Genomic DNA, 16,442 nt, shown 5'->3' on the forward strand with positions numbered 1-16,442 from the left:
CGAGGCTCTGGCTGTTGATGAGCGGCACCAGTGGCTTATGATCAGTCTCAAGCCTGAATTCATCTAGGACACACAGGAACTTATTTTACACCAAAGAGGTTATAATAATTATAAGACTCCGGAGGCAGTTGCAAGGTACCCACAGGCCAGAAGGGCTGCAGCCTCTGCTGTGTCAGAAGCAAAGCAGCGGGTGTGGGAGGAGTTCGGAGAAGTCATGGAGAAGGACTTTCGGGCTGCACCAAGGTGTTTCTGAAAAACCATTCAAAATCTCAGGAGGGGGAAACGGGGAACCATCCAAGCTGTTTACAGTAAGGACGGGACGCTGGTGACCTCAACGGATGAGGTAATCAGGCGGTGGAAGGAGCACTTTGAGGAACTCCTTAATTCCCCTCTCCTTGCAGACTCACCTTGCAGACTCACTTCTGTCGAAGAGATATCATCTCTCCACCTAGTCCTGTGTCTACCCTGAGGCCTCCTCCCAGCTGGACGTGCCTGGAACACCTCCTTAGGGAGGCCGCCAGGCGGCATCCTTACTAGATGCCCGAACCACCTCAACTGGCTCCTTTCAATGCAAAGGAGCAGCGGCTCTACTACAAGTTCCTCACGGATGGCTGAACTTCTCAACCTATCTCTAAGGGAGACTCCAGCCACCCTCCTGAGAAAACCCATTTCAGCTGCTTGCACCCGCAACCTCTTTCTTTCGGTCATGACCCAGCTTTCATGACCATAGTTGAGGGTAGGAACAAAGATTGGCCAGTAGATCGAGAGCTTTGCCTTCCGGCTCGACTCTCTTTACGTCACAACGGAGTGGTAAAGCGACTGCAATACCGCCCTTGCTGCTCCGATTCTCTGGCCAAACTCCCGCTCCATCGTCCCCTCACTCGTGGACAAGATCCCGAGGTACTTGAACTCCTTCATGTGGGTCAATCCACCGGTTTCCATGGCCTCAGATTTAGAGACGCTGATCCTCATCCCAGCCCTTTCACAATCGGCAGCAAACCAATCCAGTGAGTGCTGAAGGTCACTGACCAATGATGCCTAAAGGACCACATCATCTGCAAAAAGCAGAGACGAGATCCTCAGCCCACCGAACTGCAACCCCTACCCACCATGACTACGCCTCGATATCTATGTTGGTGACAAAGCGCACCCCCCAACCTGACTGAATCTGAATCTGACTTACTCTCGCTTTAGGTGTACAGAGATTGGATGGCCCACAGAAGTGACCCCCTCACCCCATACTCACCCAGCACCTCCCACAGTATCTCCCAGGGCATCCAGTCATATGCCTTCCTCAGATCCACAAAGCACATGTAGACCAGATGGGTATACTCCCAGGCCCCCTCCAGGGTCCTTGCGAAAGTGAAGAGCTGGTCCATTGTTCCATGTCCAGGACAGAATCTGCATTGTTCCTTTTCAATCTGAGGTTTGACTATAAGACGAACCGTCCTTTCCAGCACCTTGGAGTAGATTTTACCAGGAAGGCTGAGTAGGGAGATAACCCTGTAATTGGCACACACCCTCTGGTCCCCCTTTTTAAATAGGGGAACCACCACCCTGGGTTGCCACTCCCTTTGCACTGTCCCAGACTTCAACCCAATGTTGTAGAGATGTGTCAACCAAGACAGCCCCTCCCAACCCAAAGCTTTCAGCATTTTAGGACGAATCTCATCAATCCCTGGAGCTTTGCTACTGTGGAGTTGTTTGACTACCTCAGTGACCTCCGCCAGAGATATTGACAAGGATAGCCGATCAGCCTTCAGCTCTGCCTCTACAAAAGAGGGCGTGTAAGTCGGATTAAGGAGTTCCTCAAAGTGCTCCTTCCCCCGCCCGATTACCTTATCAGCTGAGGTCACCAGCGTCCCGTACTTACTGTAAACAGCTTGGACGGTTCCCCGTTTCCCCCCTCCTAAGGTGTCGAATGGTTTTCCAGAAGCACCATGGTGCTGCCCGAAAGTCCTTCTTCATGACTTCTCAGAACTTCTCCCACACCAGGTGCTTTGCCTCTGAAACAGCAGAGGCTGCAGCCCTTCTGGCCCGTTGGGAACCTTGCAACTGCCTCCGGAGTCTTCTTGGATAACATATCCCGGGAGGCCTCCTTCTTCAATCGGACAGCTTCCCTGACCACCAGTGTCCACCACTGTGTTCAAGGGTTACCGCCCCTTGAGGCACCTAAGACCTTGAGAGAACAGCTCACCGCTGCAGCTTCAGCAATGGAAGCTTTGAACATTACCCACTCCGGTTCAATGCCCCAAACCTCCACAGGGATGCCAGAAAAGCTCTGCCGGAGGTGTGAATTGAAGATCTCTCTGACAGGGGCCTCCCCCAGAAGTTCCCAGTTCACCCGCACTACTTGTTTGGGCTTACCTGGTCTGTCCAGAATAGTTCCCCCTTCCTCTGACCAAACTCATCACTAGATGGTGATCAGTTGACAGCTCTGCCCCTCTCTTCACTAGAGTGTCCAAAACATATGGCCTCAAATCAGATGATACTATCACAAAATCGATCATCCACCTTTGGCCTATGGTGCTCTGTTACCACATACACTTATGAGCATCCTTATGTTTGAACATGGTGTTCGTTATAGACAATCCGTGACTAGCACAGAAGCCTAATAACAGACGGCCGCTCGGATTTAGATCAGGGAGGCCGTTCCTCCCAATCACACCTCTCCAGGTGTCTCCATCATTGCCCACATGGGTGTTGTCTCCCAGCAGAACTATGGAGTCCCCTACTGGAGCCCCATGCAGGACTCCATCAGGGTCTCCAAGAAGGCCGAATACTCTGAACTGCTGGTCGGTGCATATGCACAAACAACAGTCAGAGTTTCCCCCCTACCGCCCACAGGTGTAAGGAGGCGACTCTCTCGTCCACCGGGGTGAACTCCAACACTGTGGCGCTCAGCCGGGGGTTTGTTAGTATCCCCACACCCGCCAAAAATCTAGAAGAAGAAGAAGAAAGCCGTAACTGCAGAGTAAAGCTGAGGATATACATATATCTATATACTTTCTATTTTTCTGGTTAATAGTTTATTATTATTTATTATGTTTAGGTTTATTCGTATGCTTATGCTTATGTATGTTTATGTCTGTTTTCATGTAAGCACCGTCAAATCAAGGCAATTTCCTTGCAATGCAAATTACTTTGCTGAAACCTGATTCTGATTCTGATTCTGAGGAGGAGACAGGCCAGCACCCTGTACAGCTTCGGAGGTGAAATCAGTGACAGCCTGATCTCACTACAACACAACGGCTCTTTTAAGAGCCACACACTTCATCTGAGAGCTTCGGTTCTTTTAAAAGCATTCAGATCCCTGTTAGCACTAGCATCACTTTACATTTAGCACAAAAGCAGAGTAGGCTGAGCCGGGAGTTAGCTTCAGTTAGTTAGGTGCCTCGGATGCTTCATTTGATGGACGCGAATGAAGCGATGATCGGAATGTGACAAATATGCGGCGCGATTCAAGCGTCTGAACCGATTGTGTAAGCATCATTCACGTTTAGTGTGAATGCAACAAGAATGAAGAAAGTCATTGCCGTCCTTCTCTTGAGCAAATGTAAATGACTTGAAAATATTTTCCTCACTGTTGCCCATGCTATAAATAGGGCAGCTCATTTGTCCCTCATCCTTGTGAAGTTTTGTTGCAATTTTGTATCGCTCAAACCGTTGCTTCCACTCAGGCCACTTTGTCACTTTGTCAAACGTAACATTTTCCGGAGGGTTAAACGTAGCCATTTCTTTTCTTCTTGCCGTCTGTCTTCTTAATTTATCCCTTGGTCGTTCGTTGAACTACTTCTGACACCATGTAAAATTATAGAGGGTCAGCTTGATCCGTTTATATTTACTTTAATGACAGCAAAAACATCTAAACAAACCGGCATAAGAAAAGCGTCTTACGTAACCAAGGCAACAATACATTAACAGCTCTGCGTTACAATGTTACAGTTGTCCCAAAAAATGGCCCTCCACTTGTTCTTCTAGACAACTTCAACATCCAGTCAGAGATGTCATCCGATTTACTTCTGTTAATTTCCACTTTTTCTCTTTCGCTCACACCCTCTCCACCTACTCACAAAGCTGGTAGTCTCCTTGATCTCATATTTACAAGAAACGGCTCTACCTCTTACCTCACTGTAACTCCACTTCATGTCTCCGACCACGTCTTCATATCCTACTCTCTCCCACTTTCCCACACTAACAACCCCTTCTCATCAACAGATATAGTACCTGTCCATCACAACATCTGATCCCTCTCTCCTTCCTCTTCAACCTCATCTGTTCTTTCAGCCCTCCCTCCATCTAACTCTTTCTCAGTCATGCATCCTTACTCTGCCACAGACACTCTTGTCTCTATTCTGTCTTCTCTTGACTCTCTCTGCCCCCTTACTTCACGACGGATTCGCAAAGCCTCCCCAGCCCCATGGTTGTCTGACTCAGTGCTTGTGGAGAGAGCCACTATACAGGCAGCAGAAAGGAAATGGCGGAAATCAAAACACCCTGATGACTTGCTTACCTATAAATCTCTTCTCTCCTCCTTCAGTGCCCCTTAACCCTATCCCCTCTCACCTTCTCCAATCTATTGCACCTGATCTTCTTCCTTTTCTCACCCATCTTATTAACGCATCTTTATCCACTGGCTGCTTCCCTGACTTTCTTAAAAAGGCAAGAGTGAACCACATCCTCAAAAAACCTACCCATCTCAAGTAAATAACTACGGTCCTATCTCTCTTCTTCCATTTCACTCCAAAACACTGGAGCGTTCTGTCTTTCACCAACACTCTCCCTACATTCCCCTGAACAACCTCCTTGATCCTCACCAGTCTGATTTTAAGGCCGACCACTCAACTGAAACTGCCCTTCTTGCAGTCACTGAGTGACTTCACATGGCTAGGGCAGTCACTCTCTCCTCTGCACTTATCCTTTTGGACCTTTCTGCAGCATTTGACACCCGATCCTTATTTCCACCCTTCAGCATTTAGGCATCTCAGGCTCTGCACTCTACCTGCTCAAATCCTACATGAAAAAAACACACATACCGGTTAACTTCAAGAGGCTCTTAGTCAGAACCCTGTCATCATTTTTACTGGGGTCCCTCAAGGTTCAGTCCTGGGTCCTCTCCTCTTCTCCCTGTACAGCAATTCCCTTGATTCTGTTATTCACTCACATGGCTTGTCCTATCACAGTTATGCTGATATCACCCAACTTACTCAGATCTCTGCCTGTCTGACTGACATTTCTCAATGGATGTCCGCACATCACCTGAAACTCAACCTAGACAAGAACCGCCAACATTGCTGCAACAACCCTATTGTGTAAGATACATGTTGCACAACATCAGGAGGTTATACGGCTTCTTCTGACCCACAAGGCAGAACAAGTTCTGGTCCAGGCTCTTGTCATCTCACGTCTTGACTTCTGTAACTCCCTCCTGGCTGATCTGGTTGCCTGTGCCATCCGACCTTTGCAGCTCATCCAGAATGCAGTGGCTCGACTGGTCTTCAACCTACCTAAGTTCTCTCACACTACACCGCTCCTCTGCTCCCTTCACTAGCTTACTGTAATTGCTCTCATCTGTTTCAAGACACTAGCACTTGCTTATCGTGCTACTAATGGATCAGGCCCAGCTTACATCCAGGACATGATTAAACTGTACACCCAGCCCACCCACTCCACTCTGCATCGGACAATCGGCTTGCCACTCCCTCACTGAATCACTCGACTGAGTCATGACTGTTTGCTGTCCTGGCTCCCAAAGGGTGGAACGAGCTCCCCATCGACATTCGGAAGGCAGAAAATCTACACATCTTCTGCAGCAGGCTAAAAACGCATTTCTTTGAACTGCACTTTGACTCAGAAGATGATTTGTTAAAAAGAAGAAAAAAAGCAACCACTTATATGAGCACTCTACATATCTATAGCTTATTTGAAGCTACCAAACTTACTTAATAACTTGCTCTTCTGGTATGTACCCTAATTGTTGAATGCACTTATTGGAAGTTGCTTTAGACAAAAGTGTCAGCTAAATGAAATGTAATGTGATTAATGTAGCATCTGCCTTTTTCTTTTGGGCCCTAGTTAACACACAGGCAGAGAAGACCTCAGGAAGACCATGTACTAACAGGTCAGTTTCCGAGCTCATGGGCGAACTCATAACCTAAGGGATTGGATAGCCCCCTGTATCATGCAACAACGTATTAGCCTTCTAGTCCTCAGGCCTGCCAGTCAAAGTCACACATCCCTTGAGAATGAAAGGCTTGGAACAACCATCAAGTATTTCAGTCGTCTCTCCCACTGACTCAGCCCCACACTCATTGAGGGTTTTAGTGGTTTAGAAGCAGCTCTCTGCTTTCTCTTAAAATTCAAGTAATCTGCAGTGTGACCCCGTTTATGACAAAATAAACAGATTTTCTCTGTCATCGCACTTCCAGACCATGTTCTGTAGTGGACTGCTGGGTTTCCGGAGGAAAGTCATGATGAGAGGTGCAATCGCTACAAACACAAAGTAGCCAGTGTCTGTTGTAGCCAGTGCGATCTTCTTCGCTGTCACATGCTGGGGCAGTGGGCTGAAGGTCGCAGACACCAACAGACTGAACAACGTCATGAGGAGGGCCTGTGATATCGTGGGGGAGGAACTGGACAACCTGGCGACCGTGGCAGAGAAGAGGATGCTGTTCAGACTCCGCTCTATCCTAGACAATGTCACCCACCCTCTCTATGTCACACTGGCCTAGCAGAGGAGCACCTTCAGCAGAAGACTCCTTGCACCCGGATGCACCAAATCACAGTACTTTTGATCTATATATGTTACCATTGTAATTTTGCTATTATATATATATATATATATATATATATATATATATATATATATATATATATATATATATATATAATGTAATATATTTCTCTTCTTACAAATATGTTATCAGTATAATATTGTTGTTGTTAAATATGTTGTTTGTAGGGCTGAAGTTTGAAACAAAAACGATTTTCCCCTTGGATTATTAAAGTATTTGTGATTTTGATTCACATTCTGATTAATCTTATGAGGAACTAAAAAGAAAAGATTGAGATTGTTAGAAATATTGGTTGGGACAATACAGCCACACATTACCATTCATACCCAATTCTACAACTATGACACCTTGTAGTGTAGTATTTATCCTGTCAATAAATAAACATAAAAGTCGGAAAACAAATGCATCACTGTTGGAAAAAGCAAAATGACAGGCTTTTAGCATGCTTTCTGCTGCTACAGACAATCACAAGCTTTTAGTGCAGATGCTAGTTTTAGTACCAAGATGAATAATTTAATTGTGAGATTATTTTCGGTTCTCTGCAGTGCAGACAGGGTTGCTGATAGGGCTCTTTGTGTACCGTGTGACCAAGTAGGAGGGAGCAGAAAGCCATATCAAGTCCTTCACCAGCTACTTTGACAGCAATCTTCAAGCTGTGAAACACATACTGCTTCATCTGGCCATCACCAAGCTCTATCATGAGCAGTGTAGTCCAAAACCCCTACATCGGCAGAACGCCAACCACTCGGGTGAGTAGCTCATAGTGTTAAGTATGGATTGATTGATTATGGGATAAAAGGATTGATGTTGCATGGATATGCTGCCTATGTCTGGAGTATTATATGGAACCATGAAAAAGGGGAATATCCTTATTGCCCAAGATAGTTCATCATCTAGTTCTCTAATATATTTCTTTATTTGAACTTACTTGAGACACAGCTGTTCTGTTCTGTCTCTGTGACAGTAGCCAGATTATGTGTTCTATCTTCATTGTCAGAATGTGGATGGTCTTAAATTATTGAGTGGTTGGGGAATTTCTGGAATATGCACTCTTGCAGAGATTGTACTCTGTATTTGTAATGTGTGGGTTTATGATCTTAATAACATTCCTTGTGTTGTTTCGTTGCAATAATTATCATCTCTTTTAGACTTTAATATTCTTTGTAAAAGCAGACATAAAGGATGATTAAACACCACTAATCTTTTTTTATATTTTGTGGAAAATGAAAAATAGGTAATATTGGCCACATCTGTGTCCCTTGCACTCCATGTATTCTGCCATGATTAAGTCAAGCAAACCTTGAATTAAAAGCGAAGGCTGTATTCACACCTGATCCAAGAGTGGATGGCACCTTAGGGGCATTATTATAGCAGAACCATTTGCAAATGTGTGTTTCTTTAGATTTGTAAATGTGTAAAAAATCTCTAAATTTGTATTGAGATTTGAATAGGAAATGGTGCCTACGTCCAATGGTAACTTAATCACCTGTAAGAGTTTTTCTCTTTCATTTATACAAGCTGAAATCGCTGCTTCTGACAACACGGTGACCATCAACTCATTGCAGTTAGAATGAAATATTCACGGACAACTTGGTTTTTTGTCAATTTATTTTATAACTAATGATTACATATACAATTATAATAGGCTATAACATGAATAATATGCAACATGGAGATGACAAAGAAAAATAAATAGTATCACCTTTGTGAATGGGAAAATGGCAAAAGCTATGGTACGAAGAGAGAGCAGTTAAACCTAACATAAGATACATTTAACGCTTATTCCATAACCATACTTTTATTAAAAGGACAAGTTTAATATCAATACCAACGTCACAAGACCTGTTCATTAAAGACACCTGCCCAGACGTCTATCTGTTGAATAGGGGAGGAAGAAACGTTGCGGTCACAGCTTACAGCTCCATGCAGCTTCCCAAGCTCTGGGGTCTTTCCCAGGGTGCAGGGTGGCAGAACCGGGTTGTGGAAGAGCTGTCAGAGTCCCAGACAGCAAAGCTGCTGTCCAATAGATAGATATACTTTATTGATCCCAAGCTGGGAAATAGCAGTGTGGCAGTAGCATTACACACAGTAACAACACACAGACACATCAAAACAGCAATATATAAAAGATACATAAAAAATGTATAAAAAAGCAGTCTATGTCTATTGCAAAGTAAACATACTCTATACAAATATAAGGAGCAGTGGACAGATTATGTAAAAAACATGAGATGCTTGAAGACTGTATTGTTATGAAAAAGTTTTAGCTGTTATTGTACAGTTTGATGGCATGTGGCAGGAAAGATTTAGAGTATCTGTACCTTCGACAGCGGAGCTGGAGCACCCTGTTTGAGAAGGTGCTCTGCTGTCGGACCAATGCGTGATGGAGAGAATACTGATCATTGTGAATGATGGCTAACATTTAATTTAGCGTTCTCTCCACCGCAGACTCAAAAGACTCCAGTCTGAGACCAAGTACAGAGCCAGCCTTCTTGATGATGTGATTCTGTTTGGACCAGCTTCTCTAACTATGTTGTTGGTGCTTTGTTTTATGTGTAGGGATACTTATGCTACTGCAGAGATTTGGTGTTATTTTGAGCAATATTACTGGTTAAAAAGCCATTTTAATGCCTAGCTAATCAGTGTTAGCCGAGTCCGGCTGTTAGCGACTCTCCTGGATTTCTCCATTAAAAGTTGTTACACAAAATAAACTGTCCTGATGGCTTATTTCATGTATGTAAGTGCAGAAAAAGACCTTATCTGCAACATCCTTTAATTTTGTGACATCTGTATTAACTTGGTAATAATGTGAAAGCAGGTTTGTGTGTCCCTGTGAACCTGAGGGCTGTGTTGTCTAGAGCTGTTGCTCCTGGTAGGGTCTCCCATGGCATAGTGGTCTCAGGCGAGGGGCGGGACTAAGAATGGTTTAGAAAGACTCCAACAAGAGAGAGGAAGAGAGACCCTGCCCAAAGGAAGCCCGGTGGCTGGGTTTGCCACGGAGCCCGGCCGGGCACAGCCCGAAAAAGTGACGTTGCACCTCCCCTCCTTTGGGCCCACCACTCACAGGACAAACTGCTGGGGTTGAGTGCGCTGCTGCACGGGTGGCAGTGAAGGTGAGTGGCCTCGATGGACCAGACCGGAGAAGCAGAGGCTGGCCCTCTCTGTGGGAAGGAGCCAGGACTTGTGTGGGAGCAGGAGCACTGCCAGTTTGATCTGGTGGAGCTTACCTCCACGCACAGTCTCAATTCTGGAACTGTACTCCTGGATAGGGGTTGGACCCTATTCTTCTCTGGAGTTGCCCAGGGTGTGAGGCGCAGGCGGGTCCTAGGATACTCACAACCCCCCGGCTGAGCGCTGCAGTGTTAGAGTTTACCCAAGCGTTCTTCGCCTGCAGGTGGTGGTGGTGGACGACTCTGACTGACAACAATGGAGACTCCTGGAGAGGCGTGACTGGGAGGAACAGCCTCCCTGATCTAAATCAGAGCGGTTGTCTGTTATTAGATTTCTGTGCTAACATAAGGATGCTCATAAGTGTACGTGGTACCAGAGCATCCTAGGCCAAAGGTCGTTGAGTGATTGTGCGAACGTATCATCTGATCTGAGGCCGTATGTTTTGGACACTCGAGTGAAGAGTGGGGCAGGGCTGTCAACTGATTACCATTTGATGATGAGTTGGGTCAGAGGATGGGGGAAGATTATGGACTGACAGGTAAGCCCAAAGGGGTAGTGCAGGTGAACTGGGAATGTCTGGAGGAGACCCCTGTCTGAGAGATCATCAACTCACACCTCTGGCGGAGTTTTTCTGGCATCTCTGTGGAGGTTGGAGTGGGCAATGTTCAAAGCTTCCAATGCTGAAGCTGCAGCGGTGAGATGTAGCCTTAAAGTCTTAGGTGCCTACTGGGGCGGTAACCCTCGACAACTGTGGTGGACACCAGTGGTCAGGGGAGCTGTAGTAGGAGTAGTAGACTCCGGAGGCGGTTGCAAGGTACCGACAAGCCCGAAGGGATGCAGCCTTAGCCCTTTCAGAGGCAAAGCAGCGGTTGTGGGAAAAGTTCAGTCTTGGATAGTGCCAAGGGAGTGGCAGACGGGGGTGGTGGTTCCCCTGGGGGACCAGAGAGTGTGTGCCAATTACAGGGGTATCACACTACTCAGCCTCCCTGGTAAAGTTTACTCCAGAGTGCTGGAAAGAAGGGTCCGTCCTATAGTCTAAACTCAGATTGAAGAGGATCAATGCGGATTCCGTGCTGGACGTGGAACAACTGACCAGCTCTTCACTCTCGCAAGGATCCTGGAGGGGGCCTGGGAGTATGCCCATCTGGTCTGCATGTGCTTTGTGGATCTGGAGAAGGCATATGACCGGGTCCCCCAAGAGATAGCGTGGGAGGTGCTGCGGGAGTATGGGGTGAGGGGGTCACCACCCAATCTCTGTACACTCAAAGCGAGAGCTGTGTCCAGATCTTCAGCAGTAAGACAGATTCGTTTCTCGTGGGGGTTGGCCTCCGCCAGGGGTGCGCTTTGTCACAAATCCTGTTTGTGATTTTCATGGACAGGGTATCGAAGTGTAGTCATGGTGGGGAGGGGTTACAGTTTGGTGGGCTGAGGATCTCGTCTATGCTTTTTGCAGATGACGTGGTCCTGATGGCGTCGCCGGTCAGTGACCTTGAGCACTCACTGGATCGGTTCGCAGCTGAGTGTGAAACAGCTGGGATGAGGATCAGCACCTCTAAATCTGAGGCCATGGCTCTCAGCAGGAAACCGGTGGATTGCTTTCCCCAGGTAGGGAATGAGTCCTTACCCCATGTAAAGGAGTTCAAGTACCTCGGGATCTTGTTCACAAGTGAGGGGACAGAGAATCAGAGCAGCGGGGGCGGTGTTGCAGTCGCACTACCGCACCGTTGGGATGAAAAGAGAGCTGAGCCGGAAGGCAAAGCTCTCGATCTACTGGTCAATCTTCGTTCCTACCCTCACCTATGGATATGAAAGCTGGGTCATGACCAAAAGAAAGAGGTCGCGGGTACAAGCGGCCAAAATGGGTTTTCTCAGGTGGATGGATCGAGTCTCCCTTGACATAGGGTGAGAAGTTCAGCCATCCGTGAGGGACTTGGAGTAGAGCCGCTGCTCCTTTGTGTTGAAAGGAGCCAGTTGAGGAGGTTCGGGCATCTAGTAAGGTTCCCCCCGTGCCTACCTAGGGACGTGTTCCAGGCACGTCCAGCTGGGAAGAGGCCTCAGGGAAGACCCAGGACTAGATGGAGAGATTATATCTCCACACTGGCCTGCGAACGCCTCGGGATCCGCCAGTTAGAGCTGGTTAATGTGGCCTGGGAAAGGGACGTTTGGGGTCCCCTGCTAAAGCTGTTGCCCCCGCGACCCGACCCCAGATAAGCGGTTGAAGATGAACCATCATTTTTAAGAAATCAACCTTGTCTCATCTGATGACTCTCATTTATGAACATTGTGACTTGTAAGAATGTCGATGACCAGAATATAACAAGGAAGGGTAACAAGAAAAACAAAGAATCAACAAGAAACAAAACATTAAAACAAGCCAAAGCAATTTATACTACATCTCCGTCACTATATAGGTTTCCTTGTTTTATTTTAACTCATTTTATGCCATGGATGCCATTTTCTTCTCTCTTCCATGTTCTTCTGGTGTCAGAGGTTACCAGCATATGACACACTGTCGGAGAAACAGTCTTTACCACTTTCTAATTTCTTTCTTCTTTAGCACCATCATCTGCAATTGCATTCCTGTTTGTTTGTTTGTTTGTTGCATTTATTTCGAATATTTCCCCAAAAAAGTTAATACACACATATGTGTACATACACATAAATGCACATACATATCTACAACAGTAATCGCATTCATCATGAAATAAAATATTCGAAAAGGAGTGAGAAGAAGTTAAACTTATAAACTCCCACCCCTTATCCTTATCCTTCTTTATAACTTACAACAAAAATAGAAATGAGCTTCCTAGCCCAACAGATTTCTTATATAAAAAATAAAATAAAACAGAAAACGCTAAGTGCTAAGCAAAAAAAAGTCCTCAACGCACAATAAAGTAATACACATATAGCTGTACGTGTGTTTACCAAAAAAATAATACGTGATTCAGATACACACAGAAAGATATATAGAAAAAAATATCCACCCCCATACTTTACAGTACACCCTATCACACCCTTGTGCCCATTATACCACTTAGTGGTCCTGAGTAACTTCATCCCTGTACCTTTTAAAGATCATATCTTTATACCTCAGTTTAAACTGTTTTATGTTTGGACATTCCTTTAATTCTTTATGAAATCTGTTCCAAAGCTGACTGAAACACAAAAACCTTTCCCGATTGTACGCACTAGTGGAATATTGAAATTAATTGTCCCTCTCAAATGGTAACCCCCTTCATATATGCTTAATAATTTCTGTATGTTTGTAGGTAATAAATTACATTTAGCTTTTTAACATAATTTGAGCTGTTTGATAATTGACCATATTTGTAAATTTGAGTAGGCGTGATTGCAGGAATAACGAGTTAGTGTGTTCCCGGTAGTCGGCGTTATGAATAACACGTATGGCTCTTCTTTGAATGATGGTTAGTGGCTGTAGTGAGGTCTTGTAATTGTTTCCCCAAATCTCAGCACAGTATTGCAAATACAGAGTGTGGAGGGATTTGTAATCTAAAACCTTTTTTGCTTTATTTATTATTGCGATGCTTCTTGAAACTTTGGTTTGGACATGTTTAATATGTGCTTTCCAACTCATTTTATCATCTATGGTTACCCCCAGGAATTTTATTTCATGAACTCTTTCAATTACAGTTCCCTCTATTTTTAATATTACCTGTTTATTTGTTCTACAATTTCCAAACGTCATCATTTTTGTCTTACCGAGGTTGAGTGATAACCTATTTGTGTCAAACCAGATTTTAAGTTTATTCAATTCTATATTGATCTCCTCCTGTAGTTTTTGTAAATCATCCCCTGAACAAAAAATATTCGTGTCATCTGCAAACAATACAAAGTGCAATATCTTAGAAACATAACATATGTCATTGATATACAAAAGAAAAAATTTGGGACCCAGCACTGACCCCTGGGGAACCCCACAAACAATGTCCAAACAAGATGAAACACAGTCACCCAGGCTCACAAATTGCTGTCTCCCACTTAAGTAACTTGTCACCCACTGAAGTACTATTCCCCTAATACCATATCTTTCCAATTTATTGAGCAGTATGTTGTGATAGATTCTGTCGAATGCCTTTTTTAAATCAATGAATATGCCAACAGCGAATTTCTTGTGATCTATTGCATTTGTTATTTCTTCCATTGCCTCAATTATTGCCAATGATGTTGATCTATTAGTCCTAAATCCGTACTGACTATCTGCAAGTATTTTGTGTTTTTCTAAGAATGTGTCCAATCTGCTATTACATAATTTTTCAAGTATTTTGGAAAACTGCGGTAGCATGACACAGGTCTATAATTTGTGAAATGGTGCTTGTTTCCAGTCTTATATAGAGGTAATACTTTAGCTATTTTCATATTGTTTGGGAATTAACCAGTTTGAAATGATAAGTTAGATATGTAGGTTAATGGTTTGGAAATACCCTGAAGTACTTTTTTTACCAAGGTCATATTGACATCATTAAAGTCAGTTGAGTGTTTGTTTGTGCATGCATTTACTATATTGATAATTTCATTTTCAGTCACTGCTTTAAGAAACAATGAACAGGGATTTCTCTCAAACCTATGTTCGTCATGTTTTCCTGTGTCACTGATTTTCTTTGCAAGGTCTGGTCCTACATTTACAAAGAATTTATTAAAACTGTTAGCCACATTAGCCATGTCATGATTTTCATCACCCATATCAATGAAATAGTTAGGCAGATTATTATGTCTAGACCCATTTCTTATAATATGATTTAGTACCTTCCATATTCCTTTAATATTGTCTTTGTTTTCATCTAATCTTCTTTTATAATAATCTTTTTTGCTTTGTCTTAAAATATTAGTTAACTTATTTTTATATTTTTTGTACTTGCATTCAGCTTCTTTGGTTTTCAATTTTATGAAATCTTTGTGAAGTTTATTTTTCTTTTTACAAGCATTTTGCAGCCCTTTTATAATCCATGGACAATGATCATATGAAGTTCTTCTGTTACATTTTCTTACTGGACAGTGTGATTCATATAATGAAGAGAATATTCTTAGGAATTCGTCATAAGCCCTGTTAACATCGTTTTCTCCATATATTGCATTCCAGTTATACTCCAATAATTCATTTCTAAGGGTAATTATTGATTCCTCTGTCCTTACTCTTCTATAATGTATTTGTTTGTTTAGATTTTCCCTTATATTGATGTCATAGACTGTGAACACTGGCAAGTGGTCGCTGATGTCATTAATCAATATACCGCTTATTGTATTATTGTCAATGTCATTGGTGAATATATTATCGATAAGAGTAGCACAATGGGTTGTAATTCTGGTTGGTCTAGTGATTCGTGGGAACAGGCTCATACCGTATATTGCATTTACAAAATCATCTGTAGCATTTTGATTTTTGGGGTTCAACATATCAATGTTAAAACAAATAGAGTTCTGTTAATTATTTTTGAAAAAAAAGTTTCCATCCATGAGCCGAATGTACTAATGCATGACCCAGGTGCTCTATAAATACAACTAACAATAATATTCTTAGTCTTCTCCATACAGACTTCAATTGTCAAACATTCAAATAAATGATCCACAGCTGTTGTCATCCCCTCTATAACCCTAAAGTCAAGAGATTTATGAATGTACAGAGCAACTCCTCCACCACTTTTGTTAAGTCTATTATTGTACCTGAATTCATAGCCGTCCAGTTCAAAATCTATACCTTTTTCATTGGTGATCCATGTTTCAGATATAGCTATTATACTAAATGGCTGTGAAAATGTATGAAGGTAGTCCTTGATGTGATTGAAGTTAGCATACAAGCTTCTGCTGTTGAAGTGAATGAGAGAGAATTTCCCCTTAGAGTTTATGCTCTGGTTGTATTGTTCATCTGTGTAATAGTAGCAGTTGTTATTTATAGATGAAAGAAAGTTGTTGTCTGGGTCTATATCCTGTCCCATGCCCCTGCTGTAGTCAGTATATTCAAAAACTCCCAGTTCTAATTTCTGATATTCCTCTGAACCAATCATCTGTGTTATTTGACTGATGTCCTCCCCGGATTCAGAGCAAGTCCTAGTGTTGGTCATAGTTGATTTGTAATTTGATTGCTTATTTTGCTTCTTACCTCAGTCCGGTACGGATTCACCCAGGTGGTCCTTATTCCCCTGACGGTAATCCCATTCACCCTCATTGGAATTTGTCCAGATCACTGATATGCTTGACACAGATAACTTTGGCTTCCTCGGGGGTCCCATTCAATTTAATGTAAACTTTGCAGTTGGAAGTCCAAGTGTTTTGTATTTTACTTTGTTTCCTTAGGATGCATGCTTTTCTGGCTATTTCAGCATTGCGTTTGGCCAAGTGCTCGTTTATGTAGACATCGGTCCCCTTTAACTTCCTTCCTTGTTCCAGCAGCATGATCTTATGTTTTCTACTCATCAATTTCATTATTACGATGGGTATCACTGGCGCTTTTCATTGACAGTG

At 43.6% G+C, this 16,442-nt stretch overlaps 1 protein-coding gene across 1 annotated transcript in view; it reads left to right on the top strand.

The window, feature by feature from the left end:
* Positions 1-7,492: 7,492 nt before the first annotated feature.
* Positions 7,493-16,442, top strand: part of LOC310951198 (voltage-gated potassium channel subunit beta-2-like) — a gene marked incomplete at both ends in the record, with an annotated part of 184,813 nt that continues 175,863 nt past the window's right edge. The window contains one exon of the mRNA XM_083919321.1: positions 7,493-7,543. Coding sequence (XP_083775447.1) covers positions 7,493-7,543 — 51 coding nt within the window. The remainder of the gene's footprint in view (positions 7,544-16,442) is intronic.

The sequence above is a fragment of the Echiichthys vipera genome (genome assembly GCF_963691815.1).
Source record: "Echiichthys vipera genome assembly, chromosome: 9".
NCBI lineage: Eukaryota > Metazoa > Chordata > Actinopteri > Perciformes > Trachinidae > Echiichthys > Echiichthys vipera.